Genomic DNA, 25,733 nt, shown 5'->3' on the forward strand with positions numbered 1-25,733 from the left:
TTCATCAATCTAGGCTTATGTTTTTCTGCTCACGTGATGGAATGCATCGTGACGTCTATTGCGTGTGAGGGTCTGTTAGGTAAGCAGAGTGGAGTGGATAGACTGAAGGGTGTGAAGAGTGAAGGAAAGACAAAAGACTCTTTTCTTGTCAGATCAGCCGAATTTTACCCCGCCAGAGTAATTAATTTACCTGCCAAATAGCAATCAATGCATCCACCATCCACCATCCACCATCCACCATCGATCCATTTATCAATTGAACACAGTGCCTGTGCTGGCTGAGGGGGAACGGAGAGGGGAACGGAGAGGGGAAAGAAGTCGATAACAATTCATAAATTTTGATCGATATACGCTGATGAAGGCAGGTACTATGTGATAGATATTGGGATTACATATAAAATTATCCAGGACTGTAAGAAGGTATTATTGACTATCCATCAATGCCTTCAATACCGATCAAAATGACCGATTTGATGAGAAAGCAACAAACACCACACCATTCGAAAAACTCATGACAAGAGTCAGTCCCTCCTATATCGATAAAATAGTCAAACACACCTATGCCCACTCGGTAGGTATCATCCCTAGTAAATAGACGAGGCAGACAAAGCAGACGAAGCAGACGAGTTAGACTTCTACTTCTTATATTAACTCGGATATATCACACTATGCCTTGGCTACAATCAGTAAGGAATCCCGATGCTACACTACAATACTGACGAGTCCTTTATACCTCTCTTGACTCTCGTCCGAAACTCTTTGTGTGCTTGTATCCACCAACAGTGAGACATCAGCTACGAATCTTGAATCTTGAATCTTGAATGTTCATTATCCAATATTTATTCCTTTATCAGGAATGTCATTCCACTTTCTTAATCTCATAATCTCAAAGATCAGATAAGACGGATCTACACATACGATGTGGAAAAAGGACGGATCCCATGTAAATTTTTAGTCGGCATAATGTGATATTTGATGCATTGCTGCAGATGATTTCCAAGCTTTTCCAGGGATTCAATTTTTTGCTTGTAACTTTTGCTGCATATCAATCAATCAAATTGCGAAATTAACATCAGATAAAAAAAAGAGGAAAATAGGTGTTAGAGTTTAGAAAGGTGGAAGAGGCTCTCGTTACCTAGGTAGTATCATCATCATCATCATCTACGAGGCTCTACATAACCGGTCATCGTGTATTATTTCCATCATATTGAAGAAAGGTCTATCATTTTCCTATTCCTATCGATCTCTTAATTTACTCAAGCATCGAGGGGAACACACATCACAGTTGCACGAATCACCATTACCGCCTCTTCCGCAAGGAATAACTTTCCCCTACCAAAATTACCCGTCATCGAGTACCCAGTCCTCTTACCAGTATCCCACCCATCAACCAATTCCCGCCAACTAAGCTTCCTTCCTAGCTTCAAATTCTTCGCGAAAAAGGGCTCCCCCCTTCATATGTCTCAGTGGGGCCTGACAACGTGCAACAATGCCTCCTAGCTGCATATGACATTCCGCCTACCTCACGTTTCCGCAACAGGCGGCAGAAGTAGGGGATCGGGTGACTCCTCTGACTGTAATATAGAAGGCTCGGGTGTCCTCCTTGATTTTCTTCAGCCCTCCAAGTCAAATCTTACTGGTAGGCAACTACCACCAGCTGAATCGCTTCATTCCAACAGTCAGAGTTTGAATCACTATCGCTATCTTTCAACGAGGCACAACAAGGCCGACGACGACGAAGAGGAAGAACTCTATCCTGAATCTAACTCTAACCTTCTTAGACGACATACACGAGATTCCGCAGAGACAGAAGACGATGCCCTACGGCACAATCTAGCAGATGAGAATATAAACCTGCTAAGCATCTTTCAAAAATTACAAAGACTCATGTCCAAAACACCCCTCTTGTTACGCTCCGCGCCCGGATTCGGCACAGGATCATATGGAGCAGCTCCTGTGGGCGCATCGCCAGAGAACAGCGAGGAGGAAGAAGAGATTCACACAAGAAGGGAGAAGAGGAAAAAGAGTTCATCGGCCCTCAGAAATTTGAGGAATTCTAGCAGCGCGGCAACATTTAGATCAACCAAATCAAATTCACGCCCCTCCTCATCTGCGAATGCTGGTTCGACTTCGCGAACGAGAAATCGCACAGGAAGCAACACACAAAATGATGGGTCAGAAGAAACGGAGCTTGTGGCTTCCCCAACAAAAATTCGTAATGCAGATTCGGATTCTATTTCAACAGAGGAAGATACAGAGGAAGCGCTGCTAGATGAAGACGAAGATGATGAGGGGTATTCGATCGATGATGAAGATCCACCAGACAATTCTCCCTACGCCCAAGTTCGCGCTTCTGTATCTGCCATCGATAACACAACTCTATCAATCAACACCCCTCGAATGTGGGCCCTTTCTATGCTTTTTGCTATACTTGGTTCTTCAACAAACCTTTTCTTCTCCTTACGATACCCCAGCGTTTCTATTACACCAGTTATCGCACTTCTACTTGTACATCCGCTTGGATTAATGTGGGATGGGCTCCTCAAAAGACGAGACGACCCTGAAGAAGAATTTGTGGATGGGCATCGAACTGCAACCCTCGAATGTAATGATTCCAGTGGTAAGTCCGCTACCGGCTTACGGCGATTAAGATTATGGTTGGCACAAGGGAAATGGAATGAAAAGGAGCACAGCTGCGTCTACATCAGCAGTAACGTTTCTTTCGGCTTTGCATTCGCAACAGATGTCATTGTTGAACAAACACACTTTTACAACCAGAAAGTCAGTATCATGTATCAGCTGCTCCTCATTCTTTCTACACAGATATTGGGATATGCTTTTGCAGGCCTCACTAGACGCTTCTTGGTTCGACCTGGTGGTATGTTATGGCCCGGAACTTTGATGTCTGCAGCCATGTTCACAACATTACATAAAGAGGAGAATACAATAGCTAACGGTTGGAAAATTACTCGATGGAAGTTCTTTTTCGTCGTTTGGTTTGGTTCTTTTATGTTTTACTTCTTACCTGGTTTGTTGATGCCAGCATTGAGTTACTTCAGTGTGATAACTTGGTTTGCACCAAAGAATGTCATTGTTGCGAATCTGTTTGGTGTTGCTTCGGGACTTGGCCTTTTCCCCGTAACCTTCGATTGGGCTCAGATTGCATATATTGGATCACCACTACTAACTCCATTTTGGGCTGCGATGAATGTTGTTGGAGGTCTCGTCATTGTGATGTGGATCCTTGCGCCAATTGCCTACTATAAAAATATCTTCTTCTCCTCTTACATGCCGATTCTATCCTCTTCTGTTTTCGACAATACCGGAAAGATATACGATGTAAGCAAAATCTTGACTTCGGATTTCCTCTTTAATAAGGAAGCCTACGAGAACTATAGTCGTGTGTTTTTACCCATAACTTATGTTCTCAGCTACGGACTTCAGTTCGCTGCTCTTGCGTCGTTATTAACACATACCACATGTTGGCATGGTCGAGATATTTGGAAACAATGGAAAAGATCTTTAAAGGAGGTTGAAGGGGAAACGAGACCTGCCTATGATCCTGTACCTGCATCGAATGGAAACGGGCATAGAAGAGGAGCCTCGGCGAACAGCCATAGGCTTAATCTTGAAAGAACTCCATCATATATGAATGATATTATTAGTCAGGAAGATGTGCACAATAGGCTTATGAGAAGGTATAAAGATGCACCAATGACTTGGTATCTGATTACATTCGTATCTATGCTCGCAGTTGGAATTTTCGTCGTGGAATAGTAAGCACTCGCATATCTCTGTGTCAAGTATATTATGTTAACCCGTGTGATAGTTATCCCGTGCATCTACCGTGGTACGGCTTACTCCTCGCATTGGGGATCTGCACCATTCTTTTTATTCCGATAGGCATTGTCATGGCTATTACGAATCAACATAGCAGTATTTATCTTATTTGCCAATTGGTTTGTGGTGCAGTCTTCCCCGGTCGTCCCGTTGCAAATATGGTATTCGTCACCTATGGATACATCTCCTCTTCTCAAGGAATAAAATTCTCATCCGATCTGAAACTTGGGCACTACATGAAAATCCCGCCCCGTATTTTATTTTCAGTTCAAATGGCAGCCACAATTGTTTCTTCCATGACGCAAATTGGCGTTCTCAATTGGATGTTCGCCAATGTTCCAGGTATCTGTACTCCTCAGGCTATCAACGGTTTCGTCTGTCCCCTCGCCCGCGTACACTTTAATGGAAGCATTCTTTGGGGAGTCGTGGGACCTGGTCAGTTTTTTGGTCCTAACGCTACTTACCGGGCCCTCGTTTGGTGTTTTCCCATTGGTGCTATTGCGCCTATCATTCTTTGGCTTTACTGTCGCAACAAAAAGAACAGCATAGTAAGGAAGATTAACCTTCCCGTCTTATTTGGTTCTCTATCATGGATTCCTCCGGCTACGGGACTCAACTTTTCAGTTTGGGCACTAGTATGCTATCTTTTCAATTACGTCATCAAGAAGAGACATTCGGCTTGGTGGGCCAAATATACAATGACATTGAGTGCGGCTTTGGATTCCGGACTTGCGTTTGGATTAGTAGTCGTGTTTTTCGGATTCATCTATCCGGGATGGATGGATAATTTTAAGTGGTGGGGAACGGAAGTTTATAAAAATGGGTGTGATTGGCAAGCTTGTCCATATAAAACGGTACCGGAAGGTACTCATTTTGGACCGGATACTTGGTAGAGGGGGTACAGAAGAGATGGCTACAGAATAGGAAAGGGGGTAATAGAGAGGGGTGGTATTTGCATGGTAGACGGTTGGGGATAAGGGGTACGGTACATACGCATATCGATATTACATATCGTGTAGAGAGGAAGAACGGTACAAAAAATCAAGGAGATGGGGTCTGGTGCTTTTTTTACGAGTAGAAAATGATAGTCGATGGGGTTTGTACTGACTGCATTTGAAGGCGTTCTTTTGTGCTGGCGGCGTTACATGATTCGCGAACTTGAGGGGAAGCTCTTTTTTTTCGTTGCACTTTCGCTAGAACTTGGGATATGGACATGAGTAGGATTGTAAGGATTGATAAGGGAAGGGAAGGGAAGGGAAAGGGAAAGGACGGGAATTAAAAGGGGTTCAGGAACTTTATACCTATATATATATGCGTTATCTGATTAGATGAATTTGGAGGTTTTTTTATTTTTATTGTTATAGAGATGGTTTTTGGGGGGTGAGGAAGGAGAGGGATGAGATGTGAATGTGCGGAAATGTTTGAATATCTATAATTGTTTCAACGAACTTGTTAGATTACTTGGATATCCATATTCTCAGAACAATTGAGTATGTTATTATGTTATTCGAATTTCGAAGATATATATTTATCTTAAGTTTCTAAATTATCATCTCGCACTCGTTGAGGTAATAAGTGCACTTGGGTTATTGTATTGTATTGAATTTGTAACTTTATCATAGATGTACAGATTTAGTTGACTCGAGAAATTGTTTGGTGATGCCTAGGGGATGGTTTAGGGGATGGATAGTGTGGGTTTGCGTTGGAGGGAGGGAGGGAGGGCTGGGAAACTGAGAATTGAGAATTGAGAATGAATTTTAGGGAGGTGGAAGTTGGGAGTTGGGAATTGGGAGTTGGGAGGAGGGAGGGGAGTAAATGAGGAAGTGATTTGTGGCTGCGCGGTTGGAAGGAGGGGAGGGGAGGGGTGAGATTGGGGATTGGGGATTGGGGATTGGGGATTGGCGATTGGCGATTGAGATGAAAGAGGGAGAGGGGATAAGAGGTTAGGTTAGAGGTTGGAAGTTTCTGGGAGGAGGAGGAGGATGCGAGAATGGATTGATGGATTAGTAAATAGATAGATGATATGAGATGAGAATGGAAAGGGAGTAAATGGAGGGAGGGAGCTTATTTGGGAGGGTAGAATGGAGGGAAGGGGGGGAAGGCGGGAAAGGAGGGAAAGGTTCACGGGAACGGAAAGAGAATTCTAAGATGGAATGGGATGGGCTGTAGAAGAGAGGAGTTGTATCGCATATGGATAGATAGATGGATGGGAAAGTCAAGATTTTCATTGTAGATCATGGATTAGAAATCGGGTTTGCGTGAAGGGAAGGGTGGGAAGGGTGGGAAGGTCATATGCAAATGCATAGTGGATGGCATGACATGACATGTGTTTGTGTATATGTATGTGTATATGTATATGGTTAGGCGTGTGTGGAGAAGTGCTCTTGTTACGAACATGAGGTGAGATGAGCAGTGAGTTGTGAGTTGTGAGTTGTGAGTTGTGAGTTGTGAGAAGCATGTTGGTGGTATGGGATGAGATGAGATAAGATAAGATAAGATACGATGCAATAAGTTTGGTTTTGCTTGTGATAGAATAAGAGCTACGGGAGGAATATGTGTAGTGTATAATAAACAACGAGGAGAACTTCTCGCCAAGAATTCAAACGGATAATCATTTCCATACCCAACCCATCACCTATCGATTCATACATCCACCCCTCCAGTCCCTCTATCAAACCATTGATTCACACGCACATGTCACTTCAAGCATCGCTCGCTCGCTCGCTTCTCCAATAGATAGATGGTTTATCCATCCAGTGAAAATATTCGATAATCTTATTCATCGATTCGGAATACTGCTTCCTAGATAGGTAGATACCCATGTTTCTCTCAGATTTACATAAGGATTACGCATGCTCATACGCTCTACTACGGCGTAGATACTAGGTATATTAAATTTCCTTCCCCTTCTTTTCTCCTATCGAGAAATCCTAGTTTGTATAAAGTATACCACCCACACTTTTTATCTCTTCCCCTTCACCCTCGTCGTATCCTAGTCGTATCCTTATATACTCGTATGCACGCAGTATGTCCTTGATTCATGAGCACTAAACAAAGGTGTGGTTTGTAGAAGGATTAGTCGAAGCTGCTTGCGTGTTTGTATCTAGCTCCAGCTCGTCTAGATATTTAGGAAGGTACGATAGACTTAGAGTGAAATAATGGCATCACATATATATGTATGCGTGTATGTTATGTAATATCAATCCTGTGTTTTTTGGAGAGGCGTTGTGGGCCAATCAAGGCATATGCGTAGGCGTGTCTACGTATCCGTAAATGCATGGTAAAGCCTGTATGCACGAATACGGATTTGCTGGGGAGGAGGGTGGTAATAGGGAGAATAGTTGTGATCGGGAAATATCATGGTGGTTTGGAATTGGATGGTGTTCCATTGAATGTTGGGTTACACTCATACTATAGATTCGGGGATTTTGGAAGGAGAAAAAACTGAGATGTATGAGTACGGCACGGAAGGTTAAGGGGATTACGGTTGTTTTGACTACAAAGTGTTTGTTCGTGTATATGAATAGATGGAGATATGTACCTTTTCAAAAGTTTGAAGTGAGGAAAAGAAAGAAATGGTTTAATATTACGAGAACTTTATATTGTTACTTTGATCGGCGAATTTCCTGATCGTTTAAGTGGAGAGAATGCTGTCGGTTCTGTAAGTGGATTCTTCCCCGCGTTGTGGACTCCACTGAAGACGCTAATAGTTGAGAAACGGCACGGTATACTACACTACTTACTCTATGAACCCTAAAGTAAGTTGCGGACCGAGCCTTGGAAGTCAGTGTGTGCTATGGTATGGTTTGATAAAAAGAAATAGAGGGTCTTCAGTATTCGACTACTCTGTACAACATGTGGAGGTATGCAATGTTTGACTTATTTCACAACAATGATATATGGACCAAAGATTAGCCTGGGTATATTTCTTTATATTCGAATACATTATGCAACATTCCAATATCTATTTTTTGCAAAGTTACAGTAGTAGTATTGCGTGACTATTGCGCAAAGTATAGTACCATCGCATCATTGAGACTCTAATGCCTAATCTTTCAGCAGCTCCTGAAATTCACAGCGTGACTAGTACCGGTACTTAAAGACTACTTAACACTGCATCTACACCCAACATCCCCACTAGGTACCCGGCGGAAGGCGGATTACCCACCCTGAATAAACACATTGTCTTTCGTCAAATAGTATACCCCAATTCTATGCACAGTTTCGGACAGGTAAGCTGACAACTGTACGCTAGACGAAGACTACCACATCATCTCGAGTCAATACCAGATGCTAAGCTGAATTTTCCTTGCTATTCATTCAAGAGTATCAAAATGACTGAGATTTTCAATACTCGCTAGGTGTGTTGTAACACTGCAATAGTATCCATCTGATCAAATCTCTAGGTAGAAGTCTTCTGGAAGCATAGAGTGCATCTGTAGTCGTACGGAGTTGAAATCCTGAATACCGTTACTTATCAGATAGATGCACATGAAGAAACCAGATGTCAATCAAAATCGTACGAGTACAATAACGGCCGTAACGATGTCATTTTGTCGTACGCATTTTACCCTTTTCATTTTGAGATTCGCGCCCTAGAAGATTTCCCCATCCCCCAGCTAGAACATTTGTACCCTTGAAATCAGAAAGAAATTAAAATGGCTCAGATATTTAGTTACTGTTATTATCATACGGACCTGGGAAAAAGCCTAACTCGCGAACAATACACCCTGAAAGTGGATACGTAAGATACAAGACCCGGAGCCGCAAAGTCAACTTATTTTGGGGTCAAGTCCGTAAGCGAACACTCGGAGTATTGAGTAGAGGGCTGCGGGATTTAGACCCCATGAATCCGTTAGCGTGGATCCTGGGGAATTTAATATTCGAGTCTGGTCGATTTAATATATGGTATGATGTTTGGTATGAGATAATTTAGCAACGAGATGAGGACGATAAATCTACGAGGGCCGGGAAACAAATTTGTCTGGGTTGGCTAGAGCAGGGAAATTCTTGTAGGATATCGAAATCTAGACCTACCTAGATCTACGATAGACAGACCTAGACTCAAAAGTTTCGACAAACGATTCATCACAAGAGTCAGGAACCAGAGCTTCCCACGAAAAGGATAAATCAACACCACACGAATCACGAATTCGCGCAAAATCCTATAATGCCAAATTCCAAGTGGCGCACTCGCTAGGGGCACAACTCATCCAGTAAACTGTCTAAACAGTCCACACATGCCCTATTTTCAGGAACGGAAATATCTCGTGTAAGGTACACTGCGCGGATTAAAGGGGATGCATTTCGTTTAGAGAAATAACATGACATGTACACTTTAATTCTGTCAGAGACATTACCAACGAAACGGGAAACAAACTGTTGGTGTCTCAGCTCAAGCCTCGAGGCTGTGTTCGTGGATGCTTTATAACGGTCTGGAAAAGTAATTATATTGCATGGGTGCTGAATTACCGACATTATATTGTTATGGGTGATGGACGGTATTATCAGAACTAATTAAATGGATGGATAGATCAATGTGGTGCGAATCGCCGCCGCGATCGTGGAGTGTACAATGGTTCTATTGACGACTGGGCGCCAAAGTTTGTGGGAGTGCTTGTTTTATGAACTGTGAGACAATAAATGCTTATTTATACGTGCTTTGAGTTGTTTGAAAACTATCTAGTTTTGTACTGTGAGGTTGCCTGATTTCCTTGATATTGATTGTGATGCTGTACAAGATAAGCTGTACAGTATAATTTTCAAATAGATAGATAGAGCTTTTCCTTCCGTGGCCAGCTTTTAATACACATCCTGTTGATCTCTCCATGTCCTGTCCGTAGAGAACTCAGAGCTTCCTGTGTAATCCGAGTAGAATGATACTATCTCCAACTCCTTTTCAAAAATTTCCTCATAAATCCATCATCGCTCCATCCCACCAAATTAAATAGTTACACATAAATGTACATCGCATGGTTATACAACCAGATTTCATTAACTACTCCTCTTCCATTTTGACTCAGATACTATCAACCTCCGCGCTCCTTAAACTTCGATTCGTTTGTGATCGACTGGTGCTTAATTCCACCATACTTTCCGTCTCCTTCGTTCCTCCTCGATGGATACCAGTCATAGGGCGATCCATCATACGGAACCCTTCGGTTTTCCTATGTTGTTTGGAGGGTCCCTGAAGATCAGCCCAGACGCTGCGACAGATTCCTAGAGAAGTGGTGAAGTAGATAACGGTGTTCCACTATTTTATGTTAGTTACTCAGATCTCTTCAATTTCCGCAAAATAGGAGAGACCTACAAATCCTTGCAAAGGAAGAACAATGGCAGACCCGATGTTCAACACAAATGATGGTTTATCCGGAAATCTCAACCCGTATACTCGGTTCACCGAAGCGGGAACCCAAGTTATCAATATGGAAATGCAGAACAGCATCGCGACTTTCGTGTAGGCCCATTTGATCTTATCCAAGCTACTTGCGTTTCTCCGAGCTCCGCCTCGCCCACTCGATGTAGTTGTATTCGGCACGGCGGAGATAGTCACTCGGTAATTGCTTTCTGGATCTTTGGCCGGAGTCCTGAGAGGATTCACATCTGAAGCGCGAGGATATCGCGGAGTAGTGTTTGTACTGAGGGCCGTTCCATTTTCCCACGAGCCGTGCGTCACTTCGATTTCGGTGGTGCGGGTTCCGGTGAAAATGGGTTGTTCGTGTTCACTTTCGTAGTCCTTGTTTGTGGCTTCCGATGCGTTGGTTATGCTGTCTTGAAGAGGAAGTGGTGATTTGCCTCCGGCGTCGGTATGTAGCGATGGATCGGTTCGGTGGGATACTCCATTGAGTTGGTTGCGGGCGCGGAAAATCTCAATCCCAACCCGCACGTAGATACATAGTGCGCCGAGGATGGTGATCCAAATTGGTGCGTAGTAGCTGTAGATACGAAGAGGTGCCCACGGACCGTCAATCCAACACCAAAGCTGTATTTCGTAAGTTCGTTGTTCGAAGAGATATAGAACATTTGAAGAACGAAAAATTTCCATACTGTTGCATTTCCATAGATTTTTCCTTTCTCATTGTTTTTGACAAATAGACAGACCATCGCTGGAATGAAGGGGAGACCATAGCATATCAATGCATAATAAGGATATAATTTCTTCAGTTGAGCGGCATCAAATCGGTAGAAGAAGACAAGGTAGACGTTTGTAGCCATTGCCAAACTCCACCACGGATCGCTTTGCATAAACCTTTTGCTTCGTCAGTGACGGTAAAATAACAAACTAGGAGAAATTTCATACATTTCCAACAAGAAACCTTGAAATTGACATAGTGGTGAATTAACTTGTGAAAGCGCGGAACCTCCAATAAGCGCAGCAACGTTGGCAAATAGATTTGCAAAAGATGCGTAAAAGATGATTGTATTTGACAACGTTCTGAACGATTTGAAAAAGATGAATGTAGCAAACAGAGCAAGTGTTCCCAACACCGATATCGATGCCGTGGTACGCTCGATGATGATTAAGATATCAATCTCCCTTTGGGATAGTTGGCCCATGATGAGGACTAGCTAGCGGATGTGGGGAAACTAGAGTTCTTGTGGACGGGAAGGGAAAAAAGAAAGCTTGGAGAAGGAAAATATGGAGATTTCCTCATCTATCTATGTATGTCAGCAAGGTAATCATAAGGAGAGTACAAAAGTACAAGATCGCTTCAGGTAATGGGATGTGAGCGGACGAAAGAGGAAACAATCCGTATTGGAGCACTTCGAAAGAGATACCTAGAGGATTGGAATACATAAAGGAAACGAAAAGAGACGTGGATATAGCTCATGGCGTATGATAATGCATGGTTGGTGCAGCGGAGATGCTGACCTATTGAAGGAATGATTGAGAGAGACGAATAGAATAGATGAAAGGTAATCTAATCAGTAACTTAACGAATAAACCTCTTCGCACCTGTACTTCTACCCTGACTTACTGTCTTCTTTCTCTATTATCCCGCGCTTGATGGTAAGAGAACGCCACAAGAATTGCTTCCGGACGAATGTTAAAGCCTGAATGTAATGTACACTACTTGCGACATATGTAGTGGTAAGAGGAATCAGTAAGTAATTCTGCGTGGTCAGCGAATGAGGCTGGAGTAAGGTTACTTCAAACATGTCCCATGGACCACGGGGCAACACACGCCCCCACCTCTCCTAATCTCAATCTAATTTCTCAGAATTTCTGGAAGAATCACATTGTTCGTTACGTAGATGCTGAGCGATTAAATCATCAGTACAGAGACGCCTCGCCTGTGATGTGTTCGAGAATAACTAGACTCCCCCGAATATCCCCACTAATAATCGTACACCCCCCCCCCAAATGTTTCGCAAATGCTTGTCTGCTTAAAATATATTAAAAATGGATAATCTCCTAGCCTGGGTAAGCACTCTTTCAAACATAATACCGAAATGAATCTTTCGCGGGGATACGAATATCTGGGGTAGCACATCAAGGATTGACGCCTTGAGCTTGGGGGTGGTATTGCTACCTCTTATGGTAAGTGCTGAGCGAGAGTCACTAGCGTTGGTGTTAGTTTGGACAGGCAGGAATCGAGCCAATGCACCTAACATGCTGTAGTGTTACAGGTCAGACGTGGTGTAACGGATCCACACAGTACTCGGCTGGAAAAAGCTTGCTTGCATGTTGGTCCTGTCGGACATGGTTTTACACGATTAGGCTAATCAGAATGTCCCTTGATTATTTGTACTTTGACAGCTGAGTGGATGCAAGTGACAATGGTATTTGATTGATGGCCAAGTTAACGGGTCAAATACTCCAGTAGAAGAGAGTGGAAGCTTCTTGACTCGCAGTTTGCATATGTCACTTAACGTTGACTTGCGTAACCGTGTATAGATGGTACTAACGGTGCAAAATAAAGTTAAATCTAAGGGCTTTGCTCCCAGCAGAATGAAAGGACAGAGTAAAAATTACACAGAAACTAATAAGAAATCGACCTTTTAATATCCTCCCCATAGAATCAGCATCCGTCCAAGTATCAATTTTTCAAAGGGTGTACAAGAAGTCAGGACGATTGTCACCCAGCTTCTCGGCTTCCTTCTCCGTCATTCCTGCGACCAAGTGATCTCTCTTTCCGGCCAATCTAGCTGCGTTCTCTCTGCGTAACAGTAGATGCATTGCAACGCTACCACCAAATAGGCAGACAATCATGTAAGCCATGACAGTCGCATGGCCTACTGTGAATTTCGGTCCCTTGAAGTAAATGTTACTGCTAACAATACCATTGAGATTTCCCCATCCAATGACGAACCCGAGAACGATACCACGCTTGTAAACACCTTCAGTATTGTTGCTAACCCATGAAATAGTATTTGCGATACAAGGGTAGATACCAAGAGCACCCAAGAATGTACCTGCGTACTTGATGTGGGGGTTTTGTGATCCAAGTAGCAGGCCAAATCCAACAACACCTATGAGAGAGGTGCAAATGTTGAAGATTCCACGACGCTTGGTACGGTCGGCAGCGAGACCAACAACAATTGTAAGGACTGCAGCGCAGGCGTAAGGGGGAACTGAAAGTAATTGTGCGCGAGTAGTTTTATATCCCATCTCGGCAACCTAAATTGGAAAGTCAGTATGATCTATCAGATGCAAAGTTTGAAAATAAACGACGAGATTGAAATTTGGTACTATCTGAGATGGAGGTGAAGAGTAGAGAGTATGGGATGAAGTAAAAACAGATGGAGGTTGCATTGGGGGAAGAGGAGGTGGAGGCCATTTTTAGTCTACTTGTCCTTCTTTCTACAGAGCAAAGCAACCCGTACAGCAAACTACTGTGATTGAAATTCGAACGTCCTGAAGACGCTTGGGCCATATAAAACGCCTGCACGGATGTTTATAGAGGCTTGCGTTCTGAGTCTTTAATATGAAGGAATGACCTCACAATGAGGCGGCGGCGGTGACAATGAAGATAATGGTGAATAAATTGAACTTACAATAGTTGGTAGGAAGAGTGAGAACGCATACAATGGCATATCGGCACCCATATACGTTAACCTGTGTTTTGTCAGTAAACTGAACAAGTTGAGATCATAGAATTTTCGAAAACTTACATTCCCAACCACATCTTGTAATCTTTCACGGCAGCCCAAAAGTACTCCATTTTGAATTCTTCATGTTCAGCACTTGATTGCTTGTCCATCTTGAGTCTGCGAATAACTCGAGCACGATCTTGCTCCGAAAGAAAGGTAGCGGTATCGGGGAAGTCATGAACGAAGAAAAATGACAAAAGACCGAATCCAACAGTAATGACACCCTCAATGATGAAGATCCATGCCCAGCCTGGTCTTCCTCCTAGTCCATCTAGGTTGGTAATAGCCGCAGCAAGTAGTCCTCCAAAAGATCCGGAAAACGCGGCGGCAGAGAAGAAGATAGCCTAAACCGTTAGCCGAGGAAAAGCAGGCAAGTATTGAATGAAAACGTACTGCGCGAACACCAAATTCATCACGCTTGTACCAGCATGAGAGAAAGTAGTTTACACCAGGGTATAGACCAGCTTCAGCCATACCCAAAAACCATCTAGCTGCCATAAGACCTTTGAAAATCACAATGTTAGTCTCATCGGACAAAGACTCCAAGAAGTATGAGACTTTTACATACCAGACCAATTCTTGACATATCCCATTGACAACATAGCAACACCCCAGATAGTCCTAGAGCAAATTAGATAGCGAATATCGTTGGGGAAGGTCGACATACATGATGATCGGGATAAAAATAGATGGGCGAAGACGTTTCAAAAGAACGTTGGTCAACGGTTCGAAGATCGAGTACGAAACGAAGAATATCGAAAGAGTTGCATTGTATCGTCCAGTTGACATCTTGTGCAAGTCTTTTTGGAGGCCATCGATCTTCGCATTTCCAATGTTTGTTCTGTCCAAGAAAGCAAGGAGGTAAAGGATACAAAGCTATTTTAACAATTAGTACTTAAATTGATAAGAGAAACCACGGTTGCAAACGTACCCAGGGAATCAAATACAAGTCCAATTTCCAGACAAGTTTTCGGTCGATGGCCTTGCGCTCTGCATCTGAAAGGCGCGCATCAGGGTCCGCCGGGAGGTTAGAGTGAATAGCCGCAGAAGCAACCACCTTTTCCTCATCACTGGTGCTGCCAGTTCTTGCATGTCCGTCGGACTCCATGATGTGCAAAAAAGTATTATGTACTGACGGGAAAATGGAGAAAAAGAAAGTTGAAAGAAAGAACTTTGTAAAAACAAAAGTAACGGAAGAAAGGGTCCTGGACACTCGTGTGTATTTAAATTCCACCTGTGGCTCAGTATGGGAAGCTGCGGCGAGTGATTGAATGTCGATTAAACAGGTGTAACTATAGAATTATGCAGTCGAATTTCGAATTTCCTTCTCTGTGCTATGTTACTTTACGTCGATGCAGGTATCAAGGGTATTTTTGCTCGGGAAAAAGTCCAGGGTAAGTTAGAAATCCGTACAGGTGCCAAATTAAGTTTTTCTAAAGGCTGTTGAATTGAAGCCGTATTGGTCCCAGAGACCCCCTCCCTTGAAATGGTGAATCCAATGATACCCTTGAGGGGAGGCTACCAGATTTGGACATGTGCAGCTAACCACTTTATCTTACGCGTGAAAATTTCGTGGCATCCCTGAATAATCACTAAGCCACCAACAGTTTTGAATCTAGATATGAATCAATGACACCAAGACGGGTATCACAGGATTCACCTGGCAGTTTTCACCCATAGAGTTAGGTGGTAGTATAAATATCCTAGTAGATGAGCTGTTCATAATGAAGTAGTCTGGCCTCACAAGAAGTACCGACAGTATGGTAACCACTCGGTCTTGAGGTCGTTTTATATTGATATGAATAGCCATCGATCATATATCAATAATGCTTCAGAAGGGGTGAATGTAATTAAATGACGATGACAGGAAAGAAAATTAAAGGGATTGACCAGAGACGGCCCAACAAACGCGGCCCATTACTTGCGGCTGCACAGTTGTTTGAGAAAAACTCCACGCATTCAGTCGGGTCATCAACCTATCTATGTCTATATTTATGATATGGTCGGTGTGGTTGTACAAGAACGTCTCCATGTTGATCTGTGGTTGCGCCGATGAAGAAATCGGAGACGGAAAAAAGGAAGATGGGAAAACATAACAAGAGATCTGGTATCAAACTGCAAAACGGTGACCAATAGGATGACATGATGTATTGATAATTTTGCCTGAAATCCTTTGGTGGAAATGAAGAAAGTAATCCTTGGCTCCTGCATTATTCGAGTAAGCTTTTTTCACGCTCCGCACACATGCTAACCGAAAAATTTTTGACTAGCGGAGTAAGGGGGCACTAGGGACTTCTCCCGGAGCTAAAAACTGAAGATTGTTCTCCCTTTGATATTCTACATCAAACCTGGTAATCACTACTTGGAATTAAGAATTTGATGAGAGACATTGGAAAAGCCTTTGGGAAATTATTATCTTGAGCTTGGTTGACATTTTTGTCTATCTAAAATCGAAATATCGGTTTTTTTTATTGGATGGAAAGATTTGCACAGGAGATTCCGTCAATGTAGAGGGGTGTGAGAATAATATTCTACCCCAGAAATTCAAACTTGGCTCGCTGGGGTACGAGGGCATCGGGGTGTGTGTATAGAAATCCTCTAAATCACGTGATATCAACTCGACTTGAAAAATCCGAGGCACCGAAATCTCAAGTTCAATTTCAAAAAGAATTCATCCACATTTCGGTGCAGCACACTTTGTTTTGTGTCTAACTTTCAATACCTTCCCTATATGTCTATCACCCCCCGAGTACGTCGCAAATCTTTCCTAGGAAGATACAGACGACAAAAGTACACGCGGACGTTTATCCTTCAAAAGAACTGACGTTCTCTCTGCATACAGAAAGTGGATTCGTTGCTAGTCAAGCATGGACTCCGATCCACAATAATATATAACCCGGGGAATCAACATCAGCCAGTGGGTCGATACGCTCATAATCGCTCTAGTTGGGGAAAGACCTCCGCCATGTCCAATGTCTGTCCTGAACACCAAATCTGTATGGTTGGTTGATTGATCTGCGCATATCTCAAAGTAATCGAGGTTAATCGAACTCATGCCGTCTTCTGAATGGCACTTCTGGTCCACCAGATGGTGCATGCATTGACGGGACACTTCTCATTTTTCAGTTTTTTTAACAGATTCATTCTTCAGTTGTTTGATATCAAATTTCACATTCTGATTGTTCTATTTATAATAAACAATTGTGACGATTCCTGAAATATACAGATTGATATATCACAAGATATTTAGAAGTCAATTCTTTGTAATCCGTACACCCACTGGTGGTCGGTTTGATAAGTTCCTTCTATGTCTATGTTATCTAAGTCTATTGGGCATAAATACACATCGCTTATTCATAGAAGATTCGTCCGTTCATTACGAGTAGTCACAATATCTGTATTGTATGACAATTCTAGATCTTTGTCACCTCCCATGATCCCGTCAAAAACTTCTGATCTTTCAGTTTCCCATCATCGTCAACCTCAAGAGTACCAATGTCGGTTCCCTCAGAATTTACTAGCCTGGCCTTAGCCCCCTTGGTAGTGTTGTATAGACGAACTTCAACATCTTGGGCATAATCATACACAGTCTTAGTTTGCTCTGATTTTCCTAGCACAAGTACTGTATTTTCCCGGACGTATAAAGGAAGGGTGTCGAACGCGTGGTTTTCTTTGAACCACCCAGGTCCACTCTTCACTTCGTTGGTGAAAAAGTTCGTCCATTTACCCTTTGGTAAATAAAACTCAACATCCCCGGATTCTTCAAAGATTGGGGCTACGAGTAAACTATCTCCAAACATAAATTGTCGGTCGAGATACCATGAGGTTGGGTCATCTGGGAATTCCAAGCACATAGCTCGAAGTGAAAGGGGTACACCCAGCTCGACAGCTTCTTGAGCTTGCGAGAAAATATACGGCATGAGTCTTGCTTTTAATGTCGTCCACTTTGACAGAACCTTGGAGCACCCTTGATCCGTTTTGTCGTCCTCGTCCACTGTCCATGGTACACGGAAAGAATTGCTACCATGAAGTCTACTATGGGAACAAAGAAGGCCAAAAGCAACCCAGCGTTTGTATATCCAAGGAGGAGGATAGCCCTCAAAGCCACCAATGTCGACTGACCAGAAGGCAAAACCAGAAAGTCCTAGCGACAAGCCTCCTCGAACTGATTCAGCCATAGCTTCAGGAGTTGATTCGCAATCACCGCCCCATTGCAATGGGAAACGCTGAGTCCCAGCAGTAGCAGTACGTGCGAAGAGAACGGCTTCATCCTTTCCATATCGGTCTTGTAATGCCTCATAGACAATTTTGTTGTATAGGAACGCATAGTAATTATGCATCTTTCTTGGATCGAGAGATGAATCAAACCATTGGACATCCTTGGATGGGATGCGTTCTCCGAAATCTGTCTTGATTGAATCCACCCCCTTATCAAATAGGCCCTTTAAGCAGCCTACGTACCACTCTGTAGCCTCGGGATTGGTGAAATCGATGATTCCCATTCCCGTCTGCCAGAGGTCCCACTGGAACACATCACCGTTCTTACGTTTGAGTAAGTAACCTTTACTTGCCGCGTATTTGAAGACGGGAGATGCTTGGCCGAGATATGGGTTTACCCAAACGCAAACCTTCTTGACAAGTCCTGTCACATGTAAGCGGTGTTTAGCGCGTATCAATTTCACAGAGCTTACCAGATTCTTTAAGTCGAGAAATTTGAGCTTTTGGGTCTGGAAACATCTCAGAATCAAACTCAAAATCACACCAATGAAATGCCTTCATCCAAAAACAATCAAAGTGGAATACTTCCACTGGAATATCTCGTGCACTCATCCCTTCGAGGAATGAATTCACAGTCTTTTCGTCGTAATTTGTGGTAAAACTAGTGCTCAACCAAAGTCCGAAACTCCAACTTGGTACCTTCCCTGGCTTTCCGGTCAAGATTGAATACTTTGTCAAAACCTCTTTTGGTGTTGGTCCATAAATAATGTACCTTCGACAGTCAATATCTGATACTCATTGAAGATCTAGTACAAGGTACATACCACTTTAGTCTCTGGCCTTCTACACTGGTCTGAACTCTGCAGCATCTCTCGCTTCCAATTTCAAGGTCCACCTTATCAGGTGTATCGATGAACACACCATATCCCCGAGAACTCATCCAAAATGGTACATTCTGACATCTCGTTAGTATCACTCACAAATTCAAATGAGACACAACTAACTTTGTAAGCTTGATCGCTCGAAGTTCCTCCGTCTGCATTCCAAAGCTCAATAGACTGGCCAACCCTATTGAATGCTCCAAATCTCTCTCCTAGACCATACACGGATTCTCCCACTGACAGGGTCGATTGGGTGAAAATATAATGTTCAAAGTCCCTCATATCTGCGATCTGCATCGGGTTGCTAGTCGCCGGACTATATGCTAAGCCAACACTTCGATTGAGTAAGGATGTAAGTTCTTTCGAGCCATCTGTAGCATGAAATCGGATCTCGAAGTCATGATTGCCAGTTTTCACGGTCGCCGATAATGATCCAGATTTGAGAGTGGTTGACTTTTCTGTTTTGGCAATTTCGACTTGACTACCCTCTGGCTTTCCTTCTGGAAATAGATCGAAATGAGGTCCTGGATTGAGAGCACCCAAAAAGTGTGTAGTCTCGACGGATATCACTCCATCAAATGGAGCTTCCACATCCTTTTCATGATCAATATGTATTTTGTACTTACTAAGTGGATTGACTTACAATTGTCAAGGTACTCAAATTCAATGAATCTGACCTTGCAAATATCTTTCTAGTTGGGCATAGCAGACTCAATGCTTTGCCATCCTCACGTTCCGTAATAGCATATACCTCTTCAGCGTATTCCAGTCGTTTCCCCTCCGCCGGCAACCACATTCCATCTCTGAACTTCATCCTGAGAACTTCTGTTGTAATCTGCTAAGTCAAATGACTACTTTGTAAATTTTAACTCAAGAATCAATCTTCGAAGTCGAGCAAAAATAAAGTTTACAATCGATTCAATCTTATTAAAAGTTCATCTACACGACTAACTATCAAACATGTTATCCCATCAAACACCCCACTTCCCAATAATTAATTCTGGGTCGTCTTATTTTTGGCTAAATACAGTTTTCGCCAAGGGCTCCGATACGTCGATTTAGTGAGGGGTAGCTCTATTTATCCGCCCATACCCGCTCCGCCTTGCATATCCACACCAGGTGAAGAAGTCGAGATTGAATTTTCGCACGAATATTGTTCCGGAAGGACATCCACCGCGATTTCGGAGAGCTTCCACGAGTTAAGTTTGAGAATCAATTAAGATCCTGATTTCCAGATCCTTTCCACACATCCATCCCCACGTATCACGAGCTCTTATACGAGTGTCTAAGGCTGCAGGTCGAAACCAAGAGGTATTTGCGGGGGGCGGGGGATCAATTATCCTAGATTCGGCTACCTTTGCCTCGGGTTGCATCCAGACTGGTTGGCTTGGATCCATGAACCAAGATCACATCTTTCCCCACAACTCACCCCGAAAAAAGTATCTCTTTACCCAGTGAATAAGAGAGATGAGAAAATGCAACTAAAGATGCAAGGCCGAATATGATGCTGGAAGGTGCACTCCGTGGTCTGGGTCGTTTTGCTTGTGAGCATTAAATAGCGAAGAATTCCCAGCATCAAATTCCTTTTCCTAAGCATACCTTCTACGAAGATATTACTTCTTCTCCATACTCAAGATGAAGGTTTCCTCAGCCTCTGTGGCGGCCTTGCTTGCCTACACCGCCAATGCGTCGTACACCAATTCCACTCCAGTGTACAAGGATCCAAATGCAAGTGTGGATGACAGAGTTGCCGATTTACTGTCGCGGATGACCATCCAAGATAAGACTGCCCAACTGATTCAGGGCGATATCTCAAATTGGCGTAACATGACAGATGGCACGTTCAATGCAACCGGTTTAGCATGGAATATGGCGACTCGCGCTGGTCAATTCTATGTCGGTTATCCAGTTGCGCAACAGCTGATTGCGGACGGGGTAAGACAGGCACAAGACTATATTATGCATAACACAACTTTGGGAATTCCAGCTTTAGTTCAAAGTGAAGGTATTCATGGTTTCTTGATCGGAAACGCGACAATCTTCAATTCGCCCATTGCACAGGCTTGCTCTTGGAACCCTGCCTTAATTAAAAAGATGGGAGCAGCCATTGCACAAGAGTCACTTGCTCTTGGTGTTAACCAAATCTTTGGACCATTGGGAGATTTGGCCCGTGAATTGAGATACGGAAGAGTCGAAGAGACCTTTGGCGAGGATGGATATTTAGCAGGCGAGATGGGATATGCTTATGTTAAAGGTACGTTGACCAAATTGTTAATCCGGTAGTATAGTTCTAATCGAACTAGGTTTACAAGCTGGAAATGTCAGCTCGACGGTGAAACATTTTGCAGCCTTTGGAACTCCTGAACAAGGATTGAACACTGGCCCACAACACGGTGGAGAAAGAGAACTTCGAACCACCTATCTACCACCATACAAGCGTATGATCATGGATGCCGATGCTTGGTCTATCATGTCTGCTTACCATTCATATGATGGTGTTGCACTTATCGCTGATTATCACATCCTCACTGAAATTCTCAGAGAAGAATGGGGCTACAAATACTGGGTAACCAGTGATGCTGGTGCGACAGATCGTCTCTGCGATGCTTTCAAGATGTGTCGATCTAAAGGCAACGGATTACCCATCGATTCAGATGCGGTAACCATGTTTGTAAGTAATCTTCATATCGGATTGAAGCTCTACTAATCACATACAGGCACTTCCTGCAGGTAATGATGTCGAGATGGGTGGTGGCTCTTTCAATTTCCAAAAAATCCCAGACCTTGTCGAGTCTGGAGTCTTGGACATCGACATTGTAGACACCGCCGTATCGCGTCTTCTTCGTGCAAAGTTCGTCCAAGGTCTTTTCGAGAATCCATATCTCGCAGCACCAGCCAACGAGACTGCATCTTTGATTCACACTCAAGAGCATATTGACTTAGCTCGGGAACTTGATGCTGAATCCATTGTCTTGTTGGAGAACGGAAAGGGTGTTCTTCCTCTTTCAAAATCGGCCAATGTTGCAGTGATTGGACCCATGGCACATGGATTCATGAACGTAAGTTATGGAAACTCATCTTGCATTATTTATCTAATAAGTTCTAGTATGGTGACTATGTCGTCAACGGAAGTATGTACCATGGAGTGACTCCATTGGACGGAATACAAGCTGCTAGTTCAGGAAGTAAGATTTTATCGTCTAAACATGCATTCATGCCATAGCTAACCTTTTTTAGGCGTTACCTATGCTCAAGGTTGTGAGCGCTGGTCAAATGACCAGTCTGGATTTGACGAGGCTATTTCCGTTGCTAAAGCTGCCGATGTAGCTGTCGTCGTTGTCGGAACATGGTCGAGAGACCAAAACCAACTTTGGCAAGGACTCAACGCCACAACGGGAGAGCACGTCGACGTCTCATCATTGAACCTCGTTGGCGCTATGCCCCACTTGGTCAAAGCCATCATCGATACCGGAAAACCCACTGTCGTCGTCTTTTCATCCGGTAAACCCATCACCGAAGCATGGATTTCTGCAAACGCATCCGCACTAATCCAACAATTCTACCCCTCCGAACAAGGAGGAAACGCACTCGCCGATGTCCTTTTCGGTGACGTCAACCCAAGTGGTAAACTCTCTGTCGGTTTCCCGTACGATATCGGAACTACCCCAATCTACTACGATTACTGGAATTCCGGACGTCCAAACTACCCAGGAGAGGCTTTCTCCAATGGAACCCTCTCTTTCGGCCACCAATATGTCCTCAACTCCCCCATGCCTCTCTACGAATTCGGATATGGAAAATCCTACTCCACATTTGAATACTCGGATGTTACCCTCTCAGCCACAAACGTCACCGCTAATGATACCATCACCGCCACCGTATCTGTCACTAACAACTCTACTCGTGATGGGGCGGAGGTCGTACAACTCTACGTCCAAGATGTGATTAGCAGCGTCGTCGTTCCCAACATCCAGCTCAAGGGTTTCTCTAAGGTAGCTATCAAAGCCGGAGAAACCGAAACCGTCAACATTGATTTGAAGGTTCAGGAGGTTGGATTGTGGAATATCAGAATGAAGTATGTAGTTGAGCCAGGAGATTTCGTCGTGCAGATCGGAAGTTCGAGTGCGGACTTGAGAGCAAATGCTACTTTTACTGTTATTTAGAGGGGCATTAATCCTGTGGTTATATATCATAAAAATAAATTGACATGAATTTAATGATTTCATTTGTGTTCCATCTTTGCAATTGTATCGAGTATTACGCGCGTTTTGCTTCGTGATATCAACTTCATAATTACACTTGCTTATTGCGGAGTATAATATAGATGAATTCAAGACTCAAGTGCTAACTATATAGGTACTGAAGCTTGATGCTCAAACAAACTAGTTGAACGTTCTCCAAAATCCTTTCTAGGCAATTATTGTGATCGAGGTTGTAAATATCCTCCTTCAATCGTATTATCCCACGATTCCAAATTCGTCCAATTACTTTAAGACTATTTGATATCGACCACAGACTACAGTACACAAATCATACAATCCTTCAAAGCCATCTCTTCGCAAATCATCTACGACACAGACTATAAATAAGACGAGTGCAACGTTGGATTTATAAGCTTATGTGTCTCAATCTAATTGACAATCTCAACGACCGTCAGGGAGTGGGATTCGTCATTTTGGAGAACATTACAAGTGCAGGCCATCGTCGTGTATGATCTCACATGGAATTTCGAACACGGGTTTCGTGTTCCTGGCGATGCTACGGGTGTAGGTTATTTTAAGGTACTGAAGGATGAGGGATCAATAAAGTTGTACGTACTTGAGATATGACTAATGGGTCTGGCTAGTGGATATGAATTTGGATGATGACATCTTTTTTTATATGATGAGAGTGACGAATTATATGAGATGTATGGAAATAATTGTATGAATTACTAAAAGGGTATCAAGAATGTGTAAACTTTGAGCCACTCAAAATGTACGGAGTATCATAAAGCCATTTCAAACCGAAATGCGATCGCGAAATTCATCCCCTCAAAATGCAACAACCCCGCCCCTTAAATACGATTTCAACGTTCCGACGCCGTTCCAAAAATCCGCCGTATCCTTCTCTCTTCTGATCTCTCCTCTCTAGAAACCGTTACAAGCACCGCTTCCAGCCACACTATTCAAATCCTTTGGAATAACTCCCGCGTTTACCGCATCTAAATAACTCCAACGGTAATCATTCAACTGTGCCTTCCAAGTCCAGAAGATCCATCCCAATGCGTGATTCTCATATCCCATAACCTGTGCCTCAAACCACTTTTTGTAAAATGCACCTTGAGTAGATGTCGTCCAGCCCGCTGTATCTTGTACGTTGTCTGGAGGAGAAAGAGAGAACTCTCCTACGACCGTTGGGCCACCGGTGCTGGAAATAGGATTATATGTGCAAGACGATTGGAGATAGGCGGTTTGGGAGACGGCCACATTGGACCATTTAAGATATCGATGCTCGTCATCTAAACGTCAGAGTATATGTTAGAAATGTCACTGAGAGAAACTTTGGGTCGTATGAAGAATCTTTGAGAAAGAAATGAACAAATAAAGAACTTACAAGCCAAAGAAACACCACCAGCAAGTCCAGAATTTGGATCTCCAGAGCCCCAACCTTGGTCCATAGCCTGAACATGCAAGAAATTGTTCGGCTGTACACCTGCCGCTGCTTCAGCAGCTCGAATGGCCTTGTATGCCGCGGGATAAAACTGGGAAATCATACCCGCAGCCTGCCCAGCATCTTGGATTGGTTCGTTCACAATACCAATCATGCCAACATTTCTGAAAGCAGGATTTTTGTGAATATTTGTTGTGAGCCAAGAGAGGAATTGTACTCCGCGAGCATATTGATAATCGGCATAGAAACCGGGGGTCGAGGCATATTGTCCTGAATCCGGGTTACTTGCAACTTGCGCTCCAGGAGCTCCATGCATATCGATAATGATGAAGAATCCGGCATTGGCAGCCGTGTTGCAAATACTCTCAAGATACTGGAAACCACCTTGAGGAAAGTGTTCACTATCGGCATAAACCAAACTTTCCATCATCCAATATCCGACTGGGATTCTGATTGTGTTAATACCGAAGCTTGCCATTTGTGCGATATCATTAGCATTGATCCATGTCTTCCAATGATTTTGAAATGCAGCGTTAGCTTTTGCTTGTCCCAAACCGGCTACGCAATCGAATTCAGACTTGTATGGACCACAACCCATAGCTGACCATGCGGTTTCGGCAATCCATGGCTCGAAGACGAAAAGAGATCCGAGATTCACACCTCGAATCTTGCCGGATGCTGGAGTCCAGCGACGGGCCGTGGGATGTTTCGCTTCTGGGTTGAAGAGAGATACTCCATCTTCTGAACGGAGATCTTTCTCACCACCTGGCATCCATGCACCAACTGTGCTAGCCAGCAAGGCAGTAAGGAGTGTTGAAATGTACATACCGAGGTAATGGAATGGAGAACTTTATTTCGAAATACAAATAAGATATATGAAAGGTGTATAGAAAGGAGGGAAAGAGAGTTGATACACCTCGGTTCCAGATTCAACTACCACAAAACAAAAGAGCCGTAAAGGAGATTTGCAAAAGAGAGTGTAAATTTTGGAAAACGGCGCGTGGCCAAATGAAAGTGGCTGTCACAAAGGACTTGAGATGATAGAGG

The 25,733-nt window shown here is 43.4% G+C and overlaps 6 protein-coding genes across 6 annotated transcripts; 2 read left to right on the forward strand and 4 right to left on the reverse strand.

Moving 5' to 3' along the window:
• Positions 1-1,506: 1,506 nt before the first annotated feature.
• On the forward strand, positions 1,507-4,733 carry EAE97_010516 (uncharacterized protein; the record flags this gene model as incomplete). The annotated part of the gene is made up of 2 exons (XM_038881031.1): positions 1,507-3,776; positions 3,830-4,733. The coding sequence occupies 2 exons, from the start codon at positions 1,507-1,509 to the stop codon at positions 4,731-4,733; spliced, it is 3,174 nt and encodes a 1,057-aa protein (XP_038728149.1).
• Positions 4,734-9,539: 4,806 nt separating this feature from the next.
• Positions 9,540-11,709, reverse strand: EAE97_010517 (uncharacterized protein). The gene is made up of 4 exons (XM_038881032.1): positions 11,141-11,709; positions 10,888-11,089; positions 10,151-10,822; positions 9,540-10,093 (listed from the first exon to the last, which is right to left on the reverse strand). The coding sequence occupies exons 1-4, from the start codon at positions 11,395-11,397 to the stop codon at positions 9,860-9,862; spliced, it is 1,365 nt and encodes a 454-aa protein (XP_038728150.1). The 5' UTR covers positions 11,398-11,709; the 3' UTR covers positions 9,540-9,859.
• Positions 11,710-12,889: 1,180 nt separating this feature from the next.
• On the reverse strand, positions 12,890-15,043 carry EAE97_010518 (uncharacterized protein; the record flags this gene model as incomplete). The annotated part of the gene is made up of 7 exons (XM_038881033.1): positions 12,890-13,462; positions 13,840-13,900; positions 13,957-14,279; positions 14,329-14,438; positions 14,504-14,556; positions 14,603-14,811; positions 14,867-15,043. 7 exons carry the CDS (start codon positions 15,041-15,043, stop codon positions 12,890-12,892), a joined length of 1,506 nt encoding a protein of 501 aa, XP_038728151.1.
• A 2,305-nt stretch (positions 15,044-17,348) lies between these two features.
• On the reverse strand, positions 17,349-19,848 carry EAE97_010519 (uncharacterized protein; the record flags this gene model as incomplete). Its single annotated transcript, XM_038881034.1, has 5 exons — positions 17,349-18,577; positions 18,627-18,925; positions 18,978-19,108; positions 19,158-19,628; positions 19,678-19,848. The coding sequence occupies 5 exons, from the start codon at positions 19,846-19,848 to the stop codon at positions 17,349-17,351; spliced, it is 2,301 nt and encodes a 766-aa protein (XP_038728152.1).
• Positions 19,849-20,229: 381 nt separating this feature from the next.
• Positions 20,230-23,247, forward strand: EAE97_010520 (uncharacterized protein). Its single transcript, XM_038881035.1, has 5 exons — positions 20,230-21,288; positions 21,338-21,705; positions 21,752-22,093; positions 22,141-22,219; positions 22,272-23,247. Exons 1-5 carry the CDS (start codon positions 20,670-20,672, stop codon positions 23,195-23,197), a joined length of 2,334 nt encoding a protein of 777 aa, XP_038728153.1. The 5' UTR covers positions 20,230-20,669; the 3' UTR covers positions 23,198-23,247.
• A 916-nt stretch (positions 23,248-24,163) lies between these two features.
• EAE97_010521 (uncharacterized protein) lies at positions 24,164-25,512 on the reverse strand (the record flags this gene model as incomplete). Its single annotated transcript, XM_038881036.1, has 2 exons — positions 24,164-24,534; positions 24,630-25,512. The coding sequence occupies 2 exons, from the start codon at positions 25,510-25,512 to the stop codon at positions 24,164-24,166; spliced, it is 1,254 nt and encodes a 417-aa protein (XP_038728154.1).
• Between the last annotated feature and the right edge of the window lie 221 nt (positions 25,513-25,733).

Source organism: Botrytis byssoidea (assembly GCF_014898295.1).
Source record: "Botrytis byssoidea strain MUCL 94 chromosome Unknown BBYS_028, whole genome shotgun sequence".
Classification (NCBI taxonomy): domain Eukaryota; kingdom Fungi; phylum Ascomycota; class Leotiomycetes; order Helotiales; family Sclerotiniaceae; genus Botrytis; species Botrytis byssoidea.

Excerpts from the sequence above, each read along its gene's own strand:
- EAE97_010517 (XM_038881032.1), bottom strand. The coding sequence starts at position 11,397 with ATGGGCCAACTATCCCAAAGGGAGATTGATATCTTAATCATCATCGAG. Across the intron at positions 11,090-11,140 it reads CAAGGTTTCTTGTTGGAAAT|GTTTATGCAAAGCGATCCGT; the intron begins GTATGAAATTTC and ends ACGAAGCAAAAG. Across the intron at positions 10,094-10,150 it reads TTCTTCCTTTGCAAGGATTT|TGGAACACCGTTATCTACTT; the intron begins GTAGGTCTCTCC and ends AACATAAAATAG.
- EAE97_010520 (XM_038881035.1), top strand. The coding sequence starts at position 20,670 with ATGAAGGTTTCCTCAGCCTCTGTGGCGGCCTTGCTTGCCTACACCGCC. Across the intron at positions 21,706-21,751 it reads CAGATGCGGTAACCATGTTT|GCACTTCCTGCAGGTAATGA; the intron begins GTAAGTAATCTT and ends AATCACATACAG. Across the intron at positions 22,094-22,140 it reads TGGCACATGGATTCATGAAC|TATGGTGACTATGTCGTCAA; the intron begins GTAAGTTATGGA and ends AATAAGTTCTAG.